The sequence below is a fragment of the Orbicella faveolata genome, unplaced genomic scaffold (genome assembly GCF_042242905.1).
Source record: "Orbicella faveolata isolate gen_17 unplaced genomic scaffold, um_ofav_v1 contig_35, whole genome shotgun sequence".
Classification (NCBI taxonomy): Eukaryota; Metazoa; Cnidaria; class Anthozoa; order Scleractinia; family Merulinidae; genus Orbicella; species Orbicella faveolata.
In genome coordinates this window covers 3283060-3304598 of record NW_028301564.1, presented here as the reverse complement: position 1 = coordinate 3304598, position 21539 = coordinate 3283060, and the positions used below count along the sequence as shown (strand labels likewise).

The 21539-nt window shown below is 40.1% G+C and overlaps 1 protein-coding gene across 1 annotated transcript; it reads left to right on the top strand.

Annotated features, from left to right (window-relative positions):
- The first annotated feature begins 2 nt into the window (after positions 1-2).
- LOC110048706 (SWI/SNF-related matrix-associated actin-dependent regulator of chromatin subfamily A member 5-like) lies at positions 3-16500 on the top strand. Its single transcript, XM_020754482.2, has 23 exons — positions 3-134; positions 975-1064; positions 2438-2598; positions 3177-3277; positions 3367-3467; positions 3672-3851; positions 4457-4612; positions 5202-5333; positions 5622-5690; positions 5918-6027; positions 7960-8096; positions 8363-8727; positions 9996-10128; positions 10682-10827; positions 11040-11162; positions 11918-12031; positions 12321-12434; positions 12572-12694; positions 13237-13488; positions 13948-14040; positions 14386-14505; positions 15815-15934; positions 16084-16500. Exons 1-23 carry the CDS (start codon positions 78-80, stop codon positions 16165-16167), a joined length of 3081 nt encoding a protein of 1026 aa, XP_020610141.1. The 5' UTR covers positions 3-77; the 3' UTR covers positions 16168-16500.
- The last annotated feature ends 5039 nt before the right edge of the window (positions 16501-21539 follow it).

The following is a 21539-nucleotide window of genomic DNA, read 5'->3' as shown; positions in this document are numbered from 1 at the left end:
TCTTGCGTGCCGCCAAAATTGTCTTCCCGGCTTTTTACATTGATCGGTGAAAGTCGCTCTTCTTTTCCACGGAAAACATGCCTAATTACGAAGACGGAGAGTCGTCAAGCAGCGAAAGCACCACCCCAGAGGAGGTATTACTAAATGTAGAGTCTGTTTTAGCTGTAAATTAACCCATGCTGTACGAACAATTCGCGGAATACTGTATTGTAAATTGAAGATTGAGCGCGAAACAACCATGGAAAGCCATGTGCATTTCATCTCGTTGTTGTTGTATTTATCCCCAGTAGACAAGGTCTGTTAGTTCTTTCGATTGTAAAAGAAACGAAGAGATGATATTTTTATTTCAGAGAACATTGAAGACTTCGGAATTATGTTTCAAACTAAAGGGATGGCTTCAAATCAAATTTTACATGTTGAATAAAAATATAAGCTAAATGGCGACCACAAGCTGAACTTATAATTCAGTCTTACGGTACAAAATGCTAGTAACCTCGATTGTAGCATGCTTAGTACAGAAAATTTCATTCTTGCATAGGGAACGACTCTTTTAGTGCTTATTTACGCCCGCAAATTTTGACACCCATTCATTAGGTCGAAAATTAAAATCCCCCCTGATTACCGAGGAACAGGGAATTAGGTCGAAAATTAAAATCCCCCCTGATTACCGAGGAACAGGGAAGTATGAATTTTTTTATACATATTTAAGCAACATTCACAGCTGGTTGATGACTTAATCTACTGCTGTATTCCCATCAATGCACTCTTGAAAATGTATCAAACTGGTGTAAGGCTTAAGGACAAAATGAGTCCTTCATCACCATGATTTGTAAATGTGGTGGTTGGGGAGGGGGGGTGGGGGTGGTAAATTTTCAAGATTCCTCTCTCCCTGCAAAATAATCAGTAACTTCAGCTTGACTTTATCTCCAAAAGAATTTAGCAAAGGACAGCTTTATTATGTGTTCTCTCTTTAGTCTGGTGATGAAGCTGAAGAGAAAGCCCCAACCCCAAAAGGTCCATCTGTGCCGTTCCAGGCTGCACCTCAGGATTATGAAGAGAAACTGGTAGGCTCTGTTCAAATGTCATTACTGTATCTAGCATTTCTGTTTTGTATAGATTAAAATATGAAGTCATAAGAGAAGAATGGGTCTCCTTTTGTGAGTACTACATGTATAGTATTTCCAGACCAGCCCAAATATATACTAATAGCTTTTCCATGAGTAATGACCATTCCAACCCACTCCCTTAGCTTTGAGTAAAGTATTAATAACATAGTCTAACAGTTGCTCTCAGAAGCAGGGCTCGAAATTAACTTTCCCATTTGGGAGCCAGCTGGCGAGTAACGGAAAAATTTGGTCGCCAGATCGTAAATTTTGGTCACCTACTTATTTTATATATAACTCACACAAGAACACGATTTTATACGTTACTTTGCATGCAAGAAAAGTCAGAGTTGAAGAGCGAAAACAATTAGAAACAACACGAGTAACACTTAGTTATAAAGCTACTGTTGTTCTCAGGTGATATGTCTCTGGTCTGAAGGTGATGGTTGTCTCCATAGTCATTTTAAACAGTGTTTTAAATGAAGTGAGGCATAAAATGTTTTAAGTCTGTGGTTTTCATTGCAAGACAAACATGGGTCCTTGCGTATTTGTGTATTTTATTCAACAACTGATGAAGGATTAAAAGTTTGGATTAACCTTTTGGCTGAATCTTCTTTCCCCGCACGTAAAAACTTACTTAATTCCTTCAACTGATTGGTATCTGCCGCCATTTTCGTGGCAAATGAGAAGTACATGGTGTTGAGGTGCGCCGTGAACGCAGTATCGATGTGTTGAAACACATTCAATTATTTTGATTATCTTGTAATATTCAGACATTATTTTACTGGGGAAAGGTGAGTTGTATACTAGCTACCATATCCCATTGATTTCCTAATATAAAGATTTAAAAACAAAAGTTGTGTCGTGGGTTTCTTTAGTTATCGGACAAAACACGAGTCGCCAGCTGGCGACCAGTTCTGAAAATTTAGTCGCCAGTGCTCAATTTTTGGTCGCATTGGCAACCAGTGAGTCGCAATTTCGAGCCCTGTGAAGACCTTCCTGAACTCCCAAGTTTGCCTTTGCCTTAACAGAATAAGAAATTTGTATTATACATGTACATGTACTAGTCATCAAGTTACAAAGGTAACAGAAAGGAACCCTTCTTCAATTTTTAGATCTACATTTGTAGATCTACATGCCATTCCAAATGAAATGGAAATGAGAAAGAAAAATTGACATCTTTAATGTGACCTTAACTGCTAACTCGTGCACAACCCTGTTTTAGTGATTTTTGTCACCCTTTGCACTGACTTATCCACTATCATCACATATTTTTTAAAATATAGGGTTTGAAACAGCATTGTTACAATCAATACCTTGTGTTTGTTTCGTAGGAACGAGATAAAGCCACAAGGTTTAACTACCTGTTGAAACGGACAGAGATCTTTGCCCATTTTATGAACACCACAAGATCCAAGAAACAACCAACAAGTCCTTTGAAAATAAAAGCGCCACAGTTTCCAAGCAGATCAAGGAAGTTATCGGACTGTGGAGAGTAAGTAATACAAAGGAAAACTTTGGGTGGCATTCATGTAGACTACACTATGTGACCAAGGGCAAGATATTAGTCGAACTAAGCTTTAAAACGATTTCCAGTCTGTACTGGGCAGTCTCAGCACCCTAATGTTTATAAACATTTTAAGTCTCACTTGATGGAATGTGCATCGATGTTATTTGGTACAAACCACATACCTTATCTTTGAGACCTTTCAAATTTTTGCCAAAGCTTCATTGATCTTTACAGCTGCGAAGTTGTTTCATCAAGTGATATGAGAAAGAACAAAGCATAAAGCTTTGACCGCTTCGTATCCATAATGGCGGTTGTTTTGAAACTTTGAATTTACTTCATGTAAGTAGTTGCAGAATGTTTACATTTTGTGATGTCTTGCATGAAACAAAACAGAAAACCCCGACAAACTCTCCAGAGTGCACAGTATGTATAGACTCGAAATCATGAAAATCATGTTTAATGGTGTAAATAATTTTGTATGTAACTCGGAGATGATAGTTTGTGGTAGGTTACACCTGAGCTGCACTACATGCAGTGATGCAAAAATATTCTCTTGTTTTTAGTCATCGTCATCGTCGTACAGAGCAAGAAGAAGACGAGGAGTTGATTAGTCAAAATAAGCATGCTCAGACCTCTGTTGTCCACTTTGATCAGAACCCTCACTGTAAGTGGTTGATGTGTTTAATGTTTATTTTTCGTTAAGTTTACATTTGATCAAAATTACATGTATACCTGGTCTTTTTTACTCAATAGATATCAAGAATGGAGAAATGAGAGATTATCAGCTGAGGGGTCTAAATTGGCTGATATCTTTGTTTGAGAATGGAATCAATGGAATTCTGGCTGATGAAATGGTAATAATTTATGTTGCTAATTGCTAATTTTTAGAATGCAAAATTCAGGTCTTTGCAGATCTTTGCGTTTTCAAGTTTGTATGGTGATAATTACCTTAGAAGTGAAATTTAGTTAAAGTTAAAATAACTAATGAAGAATTCAGTGAAAGTTGTTTCAGTGTACAACAAGACCATGTCTTTTCATTTGTTTACTCTCTGTGACAGGGTCTTGGCAAGACACTCCAGACAATTTCTTTGTTGGGTTACATGAAGCACTTTAGAGAAATGTCAGGCCCTCATCTTGTAATCGTTCCAAAGTCCACATTAGCTAACTGGATGTCGGAGTTCAACAGATGGTGTCCGACCATAAGGGCTGTCTGCCTGATAGGTACTCAGGAGCAAAGAGTAAGTAAAGATTGCCTAATAGTAGCACAACATAACTCTAAACTTAAGTAATTACTCACGTGAATCACAAAGGAAACTAGAAAACCAGTTAACCCGTCAAAACTCAAAGGGAGCAGGGATGGCATAGTGGTGAGAGCACTTGCACCAATGTGGCCTGGGTTCGAATCTGACCCAGTGCCTTTGTGATGAGTTGAGTTTACTGTTGGTTCTCGCCTTGCTCCAAGGGTTTTACTCTAGGCACCCTGGTTTTCCGCCCTCCATAAAAACCAACATCTCCAAATTCCAATTCCACTAGGAGAGAGGATTCGCATGAAAACCAGCTAAGGGTGATGTGGCTTTCTCTGTGGTGTGTGTCACGAGTAAGGAAATACAGGTCTGTACGCTCCAAGGGTTTTTTCTCCAAGTACCTTTACAGAACATGTGATCCTCCAGATCACATGATAATTAGCAGTTACACAATACAACCTACTTATGAGTTTTAAACCAATATTGCTAAGCATAGTAAAGCAAACCAAAGAAAATGCAAATTACTTTCGATGCTCATGTGAAAAAGGCTCTAGTACAAAGCTAAAAAACTATCAATGTGTTCTGTTAAATATTTGTAGGCAGCATTTATCCGCGACACCATGCTTCCAGGAGAGTGGGACACTTGCGTTACTTCATATGAGATGGTCCTAAGAGAGAAGGCTGTGTTTAAGAAGTTTGCTTGGAGATACATCATCATTGATGAGGCACACAGGATCAAGAATGAGAAGTCTAAGGTATATTAAGCTTATTTTGTTTGAGAACATCCAGTTCTTTTGTTGAAGTAAAGTGTTTACCTTGAAGGCTACTCGCTTCATGACTTTGAAATTACCGTAAATCCTCGAATTAGCACCTGGGGTGCTTATTTCAAATTTAGGAAAAGACATGGGGTGCTTATTCGAGGGGGGCGCTTCATGGAGGGGGGCACTTATTAAATTTTTCCCAAATCATGGCCTGACATGAACATTCCTTAATACATCATATCTGCATGAACAGCAACATATAAGCTGTTTATCGACATAAAAAGCTGATCCTAAACTTAAATCGCAGGACCGTTAGTACTTGTAATTTGTTTTCCAAACTTAATGTGTTTACAAACTGAAACAATGTACAAATCTAAAACTACACAATGAAAACTATACATCCTCTGTTGTCTCATTACTCGTCCATGAATAGGGGGAGGGGAGGGGAGGGGGCGCTTATTTAAAATTTTGGCTGACAGGTGGGGAGCTTATTTGAAGGGGGTGCTTATTCGAGGGGGGGGGGGCACTAATTCGAGGATTTACAGTCTTTTATTATTCATTTATATCTTTTGTTTGTTCTCAGCTCTCAGAGATTGTAAGAGAACTCAGGTCGACAAATCGTCTGCTGTTGACAGGAACTCCATTGCAGAACAATCTTCATGAGCTGTGGTCACTGCTTAACTTTCTGCTGCCTGATGTTTTCAGCTCAGCTGATGTAAGTTACTACTAAATTAGTATGTGGCTGATTTTGCTATCGTCTGCTAAAGAATCAAATGCCTTGAATACATGTAGCTCAACAGAGTAGATCAGCAGATCATTTTGTACATGTAGATGGTGGTTTTCACTGACAGCTGGCTACTTTAACAGCCCTGGTACAAGCTGCCTTCTAATGCAGCCATTAGTTCCAACCCAGCAGTGATTTCTCACTTCTCATACTATAGTTGGCGACATGTCTTTTAATTTTCCAAAGATATCTAATGTATTGTGTCAACTTTTATTTCAGGATTTTGATGCTTGGTTCAACACCAACTCTCTTGTTGAAGAAAAACAGCTGGTGGAACGTCTTCACTCGGTGAGTACAACAGAAAGCTGAATTAAGGGTCTCAACATCCCAGAGAATGTAGAAATTGCACTTGCCAAAGGAGTCCATGTAGGCTACCACAGCTTAAAGCAACCAATCCGTTAACAGTTGGAAGAGCATAGACAATGGTAATTGGTGTGACAAAAGGGTGGATAACGGTGTTAGGGGATGTGACTTTTGATGGCATTTTTTGAAGCCCTCTCTTTATGTTTTCTCAGGTTCTGAGGCCATTCCTTCTGCGTCGTCTCAAGGCCGATGTTGAAACAAAACTTTTGCCAAAAAAGGAGACGAAGATTTATGTAGGGCTTACAAAGATGCAGAGATTTTGGTAAGTTTCCCAATAATGTTTCTCTAAGTGGGCATTGTATTGCTATAAGCTGTTGAACAAGGCAAATAAGGCATGTTGTTTTCCAGTCATCCTTGCCAAATCTGTCAGCTGTGCAAGGAAAAAGTCGCCCAAAGAGCTGCTGTGGTTTAAATTTGTTTCTTAGTTTCAGATTGTTACAAATATAAAGGAAAATTGTAAGGAAACCAATTTTGGAATTTATAAAAAGAAAAACAACTTTACTACAACCTAGAGAATCTGTTAGGGCCGATTTACACGGTACAACTTCGTTGCATGCAACAAGCTACAACAGGCCTACGGCATGAAAGTTTCATGTAAATCAAACCTACAACTCACTTGTGACTGTTGTGTACATCAAAAAAATGTTGTAGGATTTTAAAACGTGTTTTAAAATGCTGCGACAGTTGTAGTCAAAATGGATAGAAAATGTCGTATTTTGTAGCAAATTTCTACTGAGTAGGGGACATTTTGCATCAAAATGGCGGACAAAGATATTGTTGACTGATTCACATGAAGTCGTTTCTCGAAAAGTACTGAATGGATTAAAGCGAAAAACATCTCCTTAGAAAGGTTTTCAAAGTGCAGGACAGCTAAAATATTTGTTTACTGTTAGAACTTTCATTGCAAAAATTTTATTGTGAAGGTGAATTAGGCCCAGGTCGCACATGAGAAATTTCTGTGAGGTTTTGTTTACATAAGGGTCAAAATCTGTCAACACACGACATGTTCATATGCGACCTCGACTTTTGTGTGATAGCAGAAATTTTCAAATTTCTGAAAAGATCAAAAGACACCGTAGAGTATGGGTGGAGCTGGTAGATTTTTCAAAATTTCGCTTAAACAAAGGAAACCGCGACCCGAAATATCATCACATGTCGTTCACGGCGATAAAAAAACTTTCTTGGGTGGTAAACAATCTCGGAATTTAGAATTTTCTCTTACAATCCTCGCGTTGAGAGTATTATGGATGAGATCAAGAGTGTTCTTGTAGACTCGTAACTGCTGCCGAAAGTATTCTTGTGGCACAGTAGGGTCATTATAGTGTATCTCAAACCAGGATTCGGCTGGGCGGGGAATGCCTGCATAGAGCGTTATGTGTTGTTGCCGTAATCGCCAATTCCTTCGCCGTATCATAGCGATATTTAGCATTGCCTGATAACTAAAATTTATCCATCTCATGTACAAGGTGAAAAATTCAACCATTTGTTGCTGTTGAATGCTGATACTCTGAAGCAGAAATATTACTAAAGTGATACAGAAGGCTTGATTTCGATTCATGTTTACACTAAAAGTGCACTGGTTTGCGGGGAAGTGATGCAGCAAATATTGATCTTTAGGTGACAGATGCCACATGTAATGCGACCTTGACTATTCTTGATAAATTTTTAGATTTGCGGTTGCGGTTGCAAAATTTTTTGCACTAAAGACAAAGTAGAAAATTTATGAGGACTCCTATGCGACCCGGGCCTTAATCAACATGACACGAGTGTGGGATAAAGAAAAATTCTGAGTCCCTGAGAGGAATCAAACCCAAAATTCACCATCTTTATTAACTTATTATTTACATGTATCTTTGTCCCACACTCATTTCATGTTGATTAATTCACCTTCACATTTCATTACCGAGCTTAAAATTCACCATCTTTATTAACTGAAAATTTTATTTATTATTTATTTTTATTTAATTTTGTAAGTGAAAATGTTGTGCGTGGGTAAATGTTCCTAAGTCATGTCGTAGGCCTGTCGTAAGCTTGTCACATGCAACAAAGTCGTACCGTGTAAATCGGCCCTTACATGTACCTTTCACATGTTTTTACAAAACAAATGCATAACTACAGCATGTGGGAGTGTTGATTGTGCTTTCATTGGCATGGTCGTACCTTACTAGCGTTTCTCTCTTCATAATGTATGTAGGTACACCAAGATCCTCATGAAGGACATTGATGTTGTTAATGGAGCTGGCAAATCAGACAAGATGCGACTCCTGAACATTCTCATGCAGCTTCGCAAGTGCACCAACCACCCTTACTTGTTTGATGGCGCTGAACCAGGTACTTACAAGACACTTGTGTTTGTTCAAAAGTGATTTGGTAACCCTGGTAGGCTCAATTACCAGCCACTGTTTGAGAAAGGAGCCCATGCTTTTGGTGAGGAATTCATGTCAACCGTACTGTAGTGGGTGGCAGAAATTGAGTCTGGCAAGTCGGGTTGGTATTACTAATCTAAACAAATGCAGCTGAGGGTACTTATCTCCTATCCAGCTGATTTAAAAACCAGCACTTGCAGATCTCTAATTTTGTTATTCATTTTGTTACAGGTCCCCCTTACACCACTGATCAACATCTTGTTGACAACAGTGGTAAACTACGTGTTCTGGACAAACTGCTTGTCCGACTCCAACAAGAAGGTTCTAGAGTCCTGATTTTCTCTCAGATGACAAGAGTGTTGGACATCCTGGAAGATTACTGTCTGTGGAAAGGATTTGAGTACTGCCGCCTGGACGGACAGACACCTCATGAGGAAAGACAGGCATCAATCAATGCTTACAACATGCCAGGCAGTGAGAAGTTTGTGTTTATGTTGAGTACCAGAGCAGGTGGTCTCGGAATCAATCTTGCAACAGCAGACATTGTTATTCTGTATGACAGCGACTGGAATCCACAAGTTGATCTCCAAGCCATGGTATGTTTATTACTGCAAGCCTTTCAGTGGAAAAAAATCTTGTTTATGGTGAATTTCACCCTCCAAGATAGGTTCCTCAGCTGCAGGTTTCGTTTTGAAGTTTTTAGAAGCTAAGCCAATGATCTCACAACAGATAACATTACAGGTAGTAATGTGGTCTGTCCACAGACCCACTACTTTGTCTTGAAATCGTTAAGATTGCAAGCTTAGCAAAATATTAACTTGGTGCATGGGATTCACGTGCTGAAACCAGGGGCTGGGGCTGGGAAAAGATCAAACAATTTTTGTGCTGCTTCACTCTGTAGGACATATAACTCGTAGCAAAAAAATAAATGCTGTTCCGCAGGGCAGGAAAAAAATTTTGAAATCCAGTTGCCCAGTGGGCCACTACATTTCTGTTTTCAGTTGCCCCCACTAAAATAATTATTACTTGCCAGATGATAAAAAGAAATGCAGAATGTTTGTGTTTTTCGTTGCCATCTCAAATCTACGGCATGTTCTATTGGTAGTGCCAGACTTCTGTTGAACGCAACATCCAATATCGCAGCCAATAATTATGGCGATCGGAGGACGAATGCGAGCAAAGCATGTTTGGATTTTACATTAATCCATGTTTTCAATAAGCACTTAATGAAAGGTCCCAAGGGAAACAGTGAACTTTGTTTCCGTGAGACCTTCAATGTTCCCCGAGGCAAAGCCAAGGGGAACAAAAAGGTCAAGGGGAAAGAAAACTCACTGTTTCCAGCGGGACCAGTCATTAGGTGTTTTGTTATACCTCCCAACTCAAAAATAGAAAAAACTGTGAAGAAATCATTTGCTTGACGCGGGCTGGCTCACAAATTTGCCACGGTTTCAAGGAGCACGACCTGATCACATGCAAGTCAAAAGTTCAAGTTGTTGTTTTCCTGGGGAGTTAGTGAGTTTTGTTCGCCCTAGGGAGTTAGTGAGTTTTGACCCACGACACGTGACACGTTCTCCTCCAATTGGAAAATGTATTTGAGTTGGGAGGAGGTATAACAACTCAGTTTTTTTGCTCATCTTGCAGTCTTAGTTTGAAATTGTTTTTGATTGGAAATTATCACTAACAAGACTGCTGAGGCTAATTTCACTTGCCCACCAGACCACCAAACTTCCATCTTCACTTGCCCAAGAGCAAACGTTACTTGCCCCGGGCAATCAGACCTGGATTTTTTCCTGCCCTGTGTGGACAGACTAGATGTAATGTTAATCATTCACTGACAGTTGATCTACTCTGCCATGTGTTTCAGGATCGGGCCCATCGTATTGGTCAAAAGAAACAAGTACATGTGTTCAGGTTTATCACAGAAAGCACAGTGGAGGAAAGGATTGTGGAACGAGCAGAGATGAAGCTCAGACTTGATGCTATTGTCATCCAACAAGGTAGGACAATACAAATCTTTCCCTCTCTCCTCTCCTGCACAGATCTGTCGGAGCAGATTATAGCATCCATTTCATAGTTAATGCATCTCTTCTGTTAGTTCTCTGTCATTTTTCTTAACTAGATTATTTAGGGGCTTTTTTCTTTTGAAAGAATTTTTGTATGCCAGAAAGAATTACTTAAAATTATGCGAAGAAAAGTCATGCCTGATAACGCAAGGCTGATGATTTCGCAGTAAGGCTAGTGAATTCTATCCTTTACTTGCCTTTCGGCACATTGAAATTTTTGTTGAAATTTTTTGAAGCCATTCAAACTCCAGAAGTACTGGAAGGAATTATTCTCATGAGAATTTTTTGTTTGGCACAAGGCTGGTGATTATGCTCATGAGAATTTTTTGTTTGAAGGGGGACGGGCTAGTGAGAATGACTCTCGGACTAGTGTATCATAGTTACACCTTACATCAAGGTGCAAGCTTAACAATAGATTTTTGCGTCCTGACGTATTTTGTAGTTGCCAATCGCTGTGAAGTTAATTTCCTTGTACGTTTGTTTTCAGGCCGTCTTGTTGATCCCAGCCTGAAGGTCAGCAAAGATGAAATGCTAAACATGATCCGTCACGGCGCAGATGAAGTGTTTGCTTCAAAAGATGAAGAAATCACAGATGAAGACATTGATGCCATCTTGAAGAAAGGAGAGAAGAAGGTAAGGAGTTAAAGAAGCCTTTCATTCCCTGATCAACAGATAATTTCTTTGCAGTATCAGTTTTGTGACAAGTAAACAGCTAATGTGAACCAGAATGCATAATGACTTGATATACCACCAGAATCTCAGAGCTAACATTAAGGGAATTTTATGACCTTAGGTAAGGAGAATTTGGTGTTTTTGAGCCTGTTCTGTTAACTTTATGTTGTTAGACTGCAGAGTTGGCTGAGAAGATGAAGCAGTTTGGTGAGGGTTCGCTGAGAAAACTTGCCATGGATGCACCAACAGAGAGTATCTTTCATTTTGAGGGGGAAGATTACAAAGAGAAGCGTAAGGTGAGGAGTTAGTGAAGGTAATGAAGTGGAGGACCAGTTTGACAATACTTGAAGAAAACCTCGGAACAGCAGGGGAGAAAAGTTAAGATTTCCACGACGGACGGACGGACGGATTTTGACGCTGTCTGGAGCCATTTTTACAGTGTAGAGAGTTATCTTCAAATAAAAAGGAAAGAGTAGTAGTATGGAACATAACCACATAACAGGTAGACTGCAAAAGAGTCGTTTTTTCTTTCCTATTTGGAAGGCACAAAGCACCGTAAGCGTGATCCTCGCGCGTGAAGCACGCGATCCTCACACGCCCGTATGGTCTCTCCCCAGCGTCCCTCACCGTTTCTATACACGCTCCAAAACTTTCGTTCGCATACCGCCCGCGTCGCTCGCGTTCGCAGAAAATACTGTACGACTGTTTTGCAGTCTATGTAACACGTGATATTAACCCGTCGATGATTGGTGCAGATTCTGATGAATTGCGAACGACCACGTAAAAAGTGTACGCCGACAATTTCAAGGCTATTGCTCTGGATGGCAGAGCATAATTTTCAGTAGGTGGTCTGGAGAGATGGTAAAATGGCAGTGTTCTTAAACGCGGAAATTGTTTATGAAACGTTTTGTTTTTAAGTTGGTGGTAAGACGAGGGTGGGCTAAACCCCCTCCCCCCCCCCCCCCCTTGCTCCGCTGTGTCTACCCATTCCTGAAGTCTTAATATTACTGTCAATGACCATGTTAATGTTGCTGTTATTGATATAATTCAGACTGGCGGCCTCCCGCGTTGGATTGAGCCTCCCAAGAGAGAGCGTAAAGCTAACTATGCTGTGGACGCTTACTTCAGGGAGATGCTGAGAGTTAGCGAGCCTAAAGCACCAAAGGTGAGACTCTTGTAAAGATAGATTTCTCTACACAGCCGAGAATCGAATAAATTCAAAGTTTTGAGAAATTACTGCGGAGCTTTAAACAAAAACAATCAAACCTGGTGTTCGTCTTCCACTCAGACCGTCATTCGTGATACAAAATTTCAGCCAATGAACATGGACCTTTATATTCAAATCCTCCAATCACAGCCAACCTGAGCGCAGCACGCTACGTAAAGGCGGGAAATTTCAATGATAACTGACGTTGTTTCGCATTTAAATTAATTTCTTTCTTTGTGCGTTTTAGGCTCCTCGGCCGCCGAAGCAGCCCAATGTACAAGACTACCAATTTTTCCCACCCAGGCTGTTTGAACTGTTGGACAAAGAAATTTATGCATACAGGAAGAGCATCGGCTACAAGGTAAGAGGGACCATGTAAGCAGGCGTCCCGTGACCCTCATTTTAACTTTCTCTTCTTGGTCCAGTTCGTAATAACCTTTACGGTAGTGTTTGCTTGTTGCTCTCTCACATTAAGCCCTCTTGACCCCTTTTGTTCAGGTTCCCAGGGACCCGGAGGACCCTCAAGGAGCTGATAGGCAGAAAGAAGAACAGAGGTTGATAGACGAGTCTGAACCGCTTAACGAGGAGGAAACTGCCGAAAAAGAGCAACTCCTACAAGAGGTATCTTCACTGTTGCCACCAATTTAAGTAATGGCTAGTCTCGCAGTATTATAAACCAATCAGGATTCGAACTAGTGGCAAGCGCGGCAAAACATGAAACAGTTACCAAGCGCGGGAAACAAGTAGCCGTTGTCAAATTAAACGCGGGAAAAATGTTAACGGTGTCAAGCGCGGGAAAACTTCACGAGTAGGCTTATCAATGGTGTTTTTGCTTTCAGTCAAGAAGTCCAAGAAAAACGCTAATTCGTTCAGAGTGTTCCGGCTACAAAAGGCGTACATTACGAAACCAATTTGAAAACCACTGCAAGTGATCTTAAACAAGATCGCATGTCGTTTCTTAAATTGAGCGTCTATGTGTACGTAGAACTTATGCAAGCAACTGTCGCAACTGTTATTTAGAGGTGGACCATCTGACTATGAGCCGGGGGCGGGGGGGCGGGGGGGAGGGGGGGGAGGGGGGCTGATTTTGAAAAACATATTCTGCAAGTACCCTTTTACCAACTTTGTAGCCCTTGACCTCACGACTTGTACTTTAAATCCAGGGCTTCACAAACTGGTCCAAGCGTGAATTCAACCAGTTTATCAAGGCTTGCGAGAAATACGGTCGTGATGACTTGGACAACATCTGCCAGGATGTCGAAGGCAAGACACCTGAGGAAGTACGCGCCTACTCCGCTGTCTTCTGGGAACGAAAAGACGAAATGACAGACATTGAGAAGATTATGGCGCAGATCGAACGAGGAGAAGCCAAGATTCAACGAAGGATCAGCATCAAGAAGGCACTGGAGGCTAAGGTACGATTGTAAAAGTCACCTAAAATCATAAGTTATTTGATTTTCGTGACAATCCAAAATGATTTAAAGAGATACAGAGCGAGTTGCTCTGTACGTGCTTGTTCCAGAAGTCGTGACGTCAGCAGGTAAACTGCGTCAATATTTCCCGCCAAAAATTGTTGTTAAAAATGTATTCATCCTAAGCCAAATTCTAGACAATTACTGAAAAGTTACGCTTTGTACGTTGAATATGTGTTGAGAGTAAATATGTGTGGCGCTGTAAAGTTTGCAACAGCAGGCTTCTGAAGTTTAATCCACGCGAGGGGGTTTGTTGATGCGTTATGTCATAGCGGGGACATCATGCGGTGTTCACAAGAGGGGCCATGGCATCGATCTCTGCGGAATTTTGTCCTTGCCACTAAGATATCCCCTCTGTAAGTTGTACTCCCACAGCCTCACTTGCTGTTCTTTTTTTCGCAGATGGCTCGTTACCGTTCTCCGTTCCATCAGATGAGAATCGCGTATGGAACAAACAAGGGAAAGAACTACACTGAAGAAGAAGATCGCTTCTTGGTGAGCGTCAAAAATCTTGATACTGCTTTCCATGCCTTGCCTAATTATACTTGAAGGAATTAAGTCATTAATCAACACCTTTCATTTTCTAAGAGGATCACACATCGGCCGAATTTATACTAGGGACGAATTATCCGTCAGAGACTAATCAGCTGTCTGAGACGGGTAATTCGTCTGCCTGAGACGGATAAATCATCTCAGATGGATAAATCGTCTCCTAATAAAAATTCGGCGTCGGATAATTCGTCTCTAGTATAAATTCGGAAAAAGCGCGAAACCAGACTTAAAGCCCTTGTCTCTACAAACGAGCTATGTTGATAAACCTGGACTTTCTTTGTTCGTCAGATTTGCATGCTACACAAACTTGGATTTGACAAGGAGAACGTGTACGAAGAGCTAAGGATGGCTTGCAGGAGTGCACCACAATTCCGGTTTGACTGGTTTCTTAAATCCAGGACAGCCCAGGTAAGGATTTTAATGTAACTCTAAGGAAGCGTCCACACTCAGTACGCCGGAGAAATTTGAAAACGCAGCTCTATTTTTACGGTTAGGCCTACCGTCCAAACTAATAAATCCGTCGCGAAAACCGAGCTTTTCGAAAACGCTCTTCAAACCAGAGGAATTTGAAAAAGCTGGCTTTTCTTTATCGTGTGGAAGGAAAGCAATTTGAAAAAGGAGCGATTCGAAAACGATGGCATCACGATAATGACGTGATGTCCCTGAGCGAGTTTTCTTCAAACACAAATCCAAAATGACCGGTGATTGTTGCGTTTTTTCCTCCGGCGTAGTGTGGATGGAAAACATTTGATGCGTTTTCAGAGTAAAGGTCGGCACACACGACTAGTACCTGCATCTAGTCCCCTGAAGAGTCTTCACGAAGGGACTGGTCGTAGGGACTTGTCCCCCGTACAGTTCACACGAAGCGTTTTGAGGAACAAGTCGCAGGGACTTGTCCCAAAAATTCAAACTGGTTTGAATTCGTGGGACTAGTCGGAGGGACCAAAGTTGGTTGCAGCGACTAGATTCTGAAGCAAAAATGGCCAGTTCACACGATGGGGCCTGTCCCCGCGACTTGTTGCAGGCACTAGTCGCAGGGACTAGTGCCCTCGTGTGTGTGCCGACCTTAAACCTCCGCGTTCAAATTCCCCCGGCGTAGTGTGGGCAGGGCCTAAATTTAACTACTGATTCAAGCTTTAGCGTGCATAATCGAGTTATGATGCAGGCGGGAAGTTTGAAGAGCAGGAAAGGAGCGTTGAAGTTGCTCGAGGCGTAGCTTGCAAGTCCTGATGAACGACTCTTACTTGAATGGTCACATACAAGAGTTCAAGTGGAAGTTAAGATATTGAACTACTTGCGAAAGCGAAAGGGTTATTGCGTGAAAATGTTTTGATTAGTATTTCTCCGTAATGTGATAATTCAGCTGAGTAAGTGGCTTATAGACAATTCAAAACAATATTTTGTTTTGAGTTCGTCGAGATAGCAAGCTTGGCGAAATATTAACGGCGCGTGGGACACATGTGCAGCGTTAAAACGCAACGCTGCGGGGCTAGGGGGGAGATCAAAATGGAGGGTCTGTAGACTTCTTTTAAAAGTGAATTCTCTATAGAATTTCCAGGATCAGAAGCCTTCTGGGTAATAACACAGCATTGCTGGAACCAACAATCGAAATGATGCTTGACTTGTCAATACTGAAAGTTGTAATGTATAAACATGGTCAAACTTCCAGAGTACTCTCTTTAGTCATAATGTATGTCAACATTGTTGTTGGTTGTAGGAACTTCAACGCCGTTGTAACACGCTGATTACATTAATCGAACGAGAAATGATGGAGCTTGAAGAGAAAGAAAAGGCAGAGAGGAAGAAGCGAGGGAAGTCTGCCGGGGGTACACCCAAGGTATGTCTCCCCCACCCTGACAGTTGATCTGTTTGGTTCCAATAACCCTTAGCTGACCTAACATCACTTCCGACTCTTAATTGTCTCTCTCTCCATAATATGTCTCTCGTTATTAAATGGAAATAATTTTCTTTATTTTCTCGTTCCAGGCCCAGACGCCTAGCAAGGATGAAAAGAAGAGAAAAGCTGATGGAACTCCTGACGGCCGCGGTCGCAAGAAGAAGAAACAGTAGCCTGGAGATAAATGAACTAGCTTTAATAAATAAATCAACTCGTTATTCTTTCTCCCCAGTTTTGAATCATGATTAATCCATCTTCCTTGTATTATAGCTGCATAAGAATCATATTTGTCTTTGTTTTAAGTTTATTGGTATCAAGTCCCCTGCTCTGGCTTAGGTTTACTTAAGTTTTATAATTTTCTATCAACCATGTCGATCGCAGAAATGGCAATTTGGAAAGTACTCTGGTATGAACCGAACCGATTTCTCAGAATAACTCATGAAAAGTACTGTAGATCCAAGTTTTTTAATGGTAAATTGAATATTAAAGATGCCTTATTGTGCGAACAGTCTGGCGAATAATTCTGACTGATTTTAAGGGGTTAGGGTTGGCCTTAAATTTGAACTGAACTTGTAAGTCGTATGTCAGTATTGGGTTCGGGACGTTTTGTGTACAAATAATAGAGGAAATATACATCCCTCGTCGCGCTCTTATTCACTTCAAAGTAATGCAAAACTGACACTTAAGGGTGTCCTTCTTAACTACCAATTGGTCATAAATTTGTTGCTAAGGAAGGTTCTGTCATTTTGAAGATAAGCTCTTAGGTTTGTTCCAAATAACGGCCAGATTTGACCATTCACGTGACAAGAATAGGAAAAAACCCGTAAAACTTAATAAGGCATCTAAATCCGAAAATTTAAATCAGCGTCATTAGATTAAGAGCGTCCATCTCCTTTATGCTACTCTCATCGTCATAAACCAGGGACGGATGTAGAGGGTGGTGCAGGGGTGTGGGCACCTCCCCCTGAGATGAGGCCTTCTTCGTATTCGCTTTTAAAATTTGTTTACCTCATCAGTCAGTTACGCCATTCCATAGTGGTGCAACCCCTTCAAAGAAAAATCCTGAACCCGCTTCTGTAAACAACCGTATTAACAGACTTTCAACGGTGGCTTTCGTCTTTTACGTGTTAACCGTAATTCCATACGCATGGTTATACACAAGGCTAAGTTATTTCTGATCCACAAGAAAAATCGGAACTCTTCCTCTTCTTCCAAGTTTTAGGGATGTAACATTCTATAGCGCGGTTTGGGACTGGCGCTAGTTACGCACGGGAAACCCTCATTTCGAACCTCTCAATAACTCGAACCAAAAGTCGTTTCCCTATCCTCAGTCGAACGCTAATTTTACCCCAGATTTCTCGAACTCTCCGATTTTTCAAACCAATTTTCGTTTCCCTTGGAGGTACGAAAAATCGGGATTCCACTGTATATTTTTTTCAATACAAATGAACGATTCGCCATTTAGCACTACAAAACGCTCCAAACTAGCTGTCCTTTGAATAACGCCATCAACAATCCCTTAGCAATTGTTTTAAATCTATAGTTAAGAAGGATCCCCCTTAAGCTCAAATCTCTCGCCAATGATGCAGCCTAGTCTCTTTTTTTACATTACCTCCTATTTTAGCAACATACCATAAACGTCCGAAAGTAACGATCCCCGGGGAGGGGCTTCACCTGGAAAAATTAGGCGGGGGTGACCAAAATCTGCGACATTCCCTACCCTATTTATGCCCTGACCATAAATTCGAAACCCTATTTATGACCTGACCCTTCAATCAAAACCCTGTTTCAGACCTGCGTTACAATTTCATACCCATGTTAACTGCATACGTTCAAGTGCAATACAATACTTATAGCTGGTTTTCACATGACGTCACTAAAATTCGAACTACAAAACTATTGATCTTCCTGAGATTTTACTTAAATGATGTATAAGAGCAGCTGAAAACTTATATTCATACAAATTTTCGCTCCGAATGGGTTCCTGGTTTTGTGATACACTACGCTTGAATTTCTAAGCTTTTGCGTGACGCGGCATTTACATGACGGACTAGAGAGCTGTCATGATGGTTAAAAAGGTGACTTATTTCGGGGAATTTGGCTATCTGAACAGTTCATGTCTTAGAAAAAGTATATTTTAATGTTTTAGAGTTTCTCGGGGGATAAATTCACGCTTTTGTAGCAAAACTCAGTGACAGATGTTTCTGTTGGTTTCCGGCCGCCATGTTGGTGCCCATATGGTCGGGCACCAGCATGGCGTCTCCATACAAATCTCTATAAATTTGGGTAAAAAATTTCTCCGCATATCTCGCATAAGAAAAATTACTGTGAAAAGAATTTTAGCGAGTCTTTGCATATTTACCTTCTTTCATTTCCCAGATTCTGGACTTTTTCTATTGACCGGTTTTGATTTTTATTTTGATCTATTTTGAATTGCGTGACACTGAAAACCAGCAAGAACGTAGACGTTGAGAACGTTTGAGAACGTAGACGAAATTTACCTCTTAGACGAAATTTACGACTTAGACGAAGTCTACGTCTTAAACGCAATTTACCCGTGAAACGAAATTTACCCCTTAGACGAAATTTACGACTTAGAGAAAATTTACCTGTTAAAAGAAATTTGCGACTTAGACGAAATTTACAAGTTAGACAAAATTTACCTCTTAAAAAAAATTTGCGACTTAAACGAAATTTACGAGTTAGACTAAACTTACGACTTTAACGAAATTCACGACTTAGACGAAATTTACGACTTCGACAAAATTTACGACTTCGACAAAATTTACGACTTAGACGAAATTTACGACTTATAGAAATTTACGACTTAGACAAAATTTACCCCTTAAAAAAAATTTGCGACTTAAACGAAACTTACGAGTTAGACTAAATTTACGACTTTAACGAAATTCACGACTTAGACGAAATTCACGACTTAGACGAAATTTACGACATAGAAAAAATTTACGACTTAGAAGAAATTGACGACTTAGACGAAATTTACGAGTTAGACTAAATTTACGACTTAAGGGGGTCTTATACTCTCAGATATAAATTTTTCTCCAGAAAACCATTTTTTTGGAACATGAAGATTCAACATCCCTGTCCATTTGTAAATCGTATTTTAAAACGATTTTCCTCTAATTACTCCTGAATTTACGTTTAAATTAAGAAATCTGAACACTTCTAGCTATATTTCAACATAGCAACACCCATAGCAACCATTGTTTACAGTCTAAAAGTACTCACAAAATGGATTCAATTCAGTACATTTTAATGATACTTTACACAAACGCTTTAAAGATGTGTAGTTATGAGAATTTTGCATCATGGTCCTGAACATTATTTCTTCTACCATCTTATACGCTCCTTATACTTGGTTAACAATTCTATGACTGGTATGTATTCAGGTGTTCAATGAAACATTTATGTAAAACCTTTAAATATACCCCTCCCCCTGCCCCTAACCTCTCCCCCCACCTAGTTCACAGGGCTAATCTGGGCTCTCGGAGACCGAAGTAAAACCTTAAAGCCTTATTTCTCAAAATGACCAAATAGACGGATCATCAATATCTCGCACACGATATCTCCACTGGGTTTTAACCGAATGTTGTCAAATTTTCAACATTGATGAAGGACACAATTATCTAGGTCTTAAACCTCCAAAATTTGCAATTTATGAAATTTTTTCCTGTTATTTAGTTAATATAGTTAATACTAGTTAATATTAATATACTTTTTCAACATTTCACGAGAAAAACCCCCTCAAAACACTGTTTTCTGAGGTTTGTCTCCTGGACAACTTGCTTATGGACAGGATGAACTTAATTCCATACTTCTCGAACCATTCACTCTTACGTTATCGTGTTTATAATGAACACCACTTTTTAACACTAAGGAGCTAGTTATTCATTAACTATCGTGGCACGTGAGCTGGAAGAGCTCATTTTTGAAGTCAGAGTGCAAAGTCCTTTAACGTGATACCAAAACTGTTCCACAGAGTTGTTTTGCAAAAAAAAAACAAAATTTAGGTATAAGACCACCTTAAACGAAATTTGCGATTTGGGCGAAATTTACCTGTTAGACGAAATTTGCCACTTAGACGAAATATAAAATTCAGACGAAATTTACGACTTAGACGAAATTTACATCTTAGACAAAATTTGCGACTTAGATGAAATTTACGAGTTAGACGAAATTTACGACTTTGACGAAATTTACGAGTTACACGAACTTTACGACGAAGACGAAATTTACCTTTTTGAGGAAATTTACTTCTCTGGCGAAATTTACCACTTAGACGAAATTTACCTCTTAGACGAAATTTACAACGGAGACAAAACTGACGACTTAGGCGATATTTACCCCTTAGATGAAATATACGAGTTAGACGAAATTTACCTCTTAGACGAAATTTACCCCTGAGACGAAATTTACCTCTTAGACGAAATTTAAGACTTGGACGAAATTTACGACTTCCACGAAATTTTCGTCTTAGACGAAATTTAAGACTTAGAGGAAATTGACCTCTTAGGAGAAATTATGACGGGACGCACGGGGCTTCTACTGTAAGTACCGCAGAGAAATGGTAGGAAATTTTCCTAGCATTCCTTACATACTCTCGCTAGGGTTCTTCGTCTTGCGGCCAGGGAAGGCGTCATAATCTGTTTCAGTGACATGTCGATGATATTAAATAAAAAATAAACCCGAAAGTGCCGATGGAATATGAGACAAACTTTAAAATGAAGTCACTATATTAATACACCTTTTGCTGTTCATTTACAAAAAATATCCATTCATTTGTGTCCAAATTTGTTTCATTATGGTCAATATACTCTCATTAACACCAATATGACCTTCATTTGCGCGTAAGGAACGTTCAAGAACAACATTTGCATATGTATTAACATTCAAAATCATCAAAAGATAAACAATACCTTCCTTTGTCATTCATTGGCTCTAAATGTATTTTCATTTTTGTCGAAATAAAATTCGTTGTCACGAAACGACAATCATTTACAATTTGGGACAATCCTTTTTCAACAAAAGACTTTTTCTCTCGTACGTTCTCGCGCGTTTAGAGATGCGCCACACTCGCGTTCTAGGTGCGGGATCCCAACCAATGCTTACCTAACTTTTTAAAGATGCTACCTTTTAGTCCTCCTTCAAATCTACACGCGTGTATTTCACTCGTGGAAGTCTATCGATTTGGACAGTGTTTGGGTTGGAGAATCTAGGCCATATCAACTTTTTTTTCTCTCGTAAGTTCTCGCGCGTTTAGAGATGCGCCACACTCGCGTTTTAGGTGCAGGAATCCGAACCAATGCTTAACTAACTTTTTAAAGATACTACTTTTAGCCCATAGTGTTTGGATTGGAGATTCTCGCCCATATCAACTTTCCTTTCTCTCGCAAGTTCTCGCACGTTTAGAGATGCGCCACACTCACGTTTTAGGTGCGGGAATCCCAACCAATGCTCACGTAAACTTTTAAAAATGTCACTTTTAGCCCTGCCCCAAATCTACACACGTGTATTTCACTTGTAA

Coding starts and splice junctions, on each gene's coding strand:
- LOC110048706 (XM_020754482.2), top strand. CDS start 78: ATGCCTAATTACGAAGACGGAGAGTCGTCAAGCAGCGAAAGCACCACC. Junction 135..974: donor AAAGCACCACCCCAGAGGAG/GTATTACTAAAT, acceptor TTCTCTCTTTAG/TCTGGTGATGAAGCTGAAGA. Junction 10,129..10,681: donor TGCTATTGTCATCCAACAAG/GTAGGACAATAC, acceptor GTTTGTTTTCAG/GCCGTCTTGTTGATCCCAGC.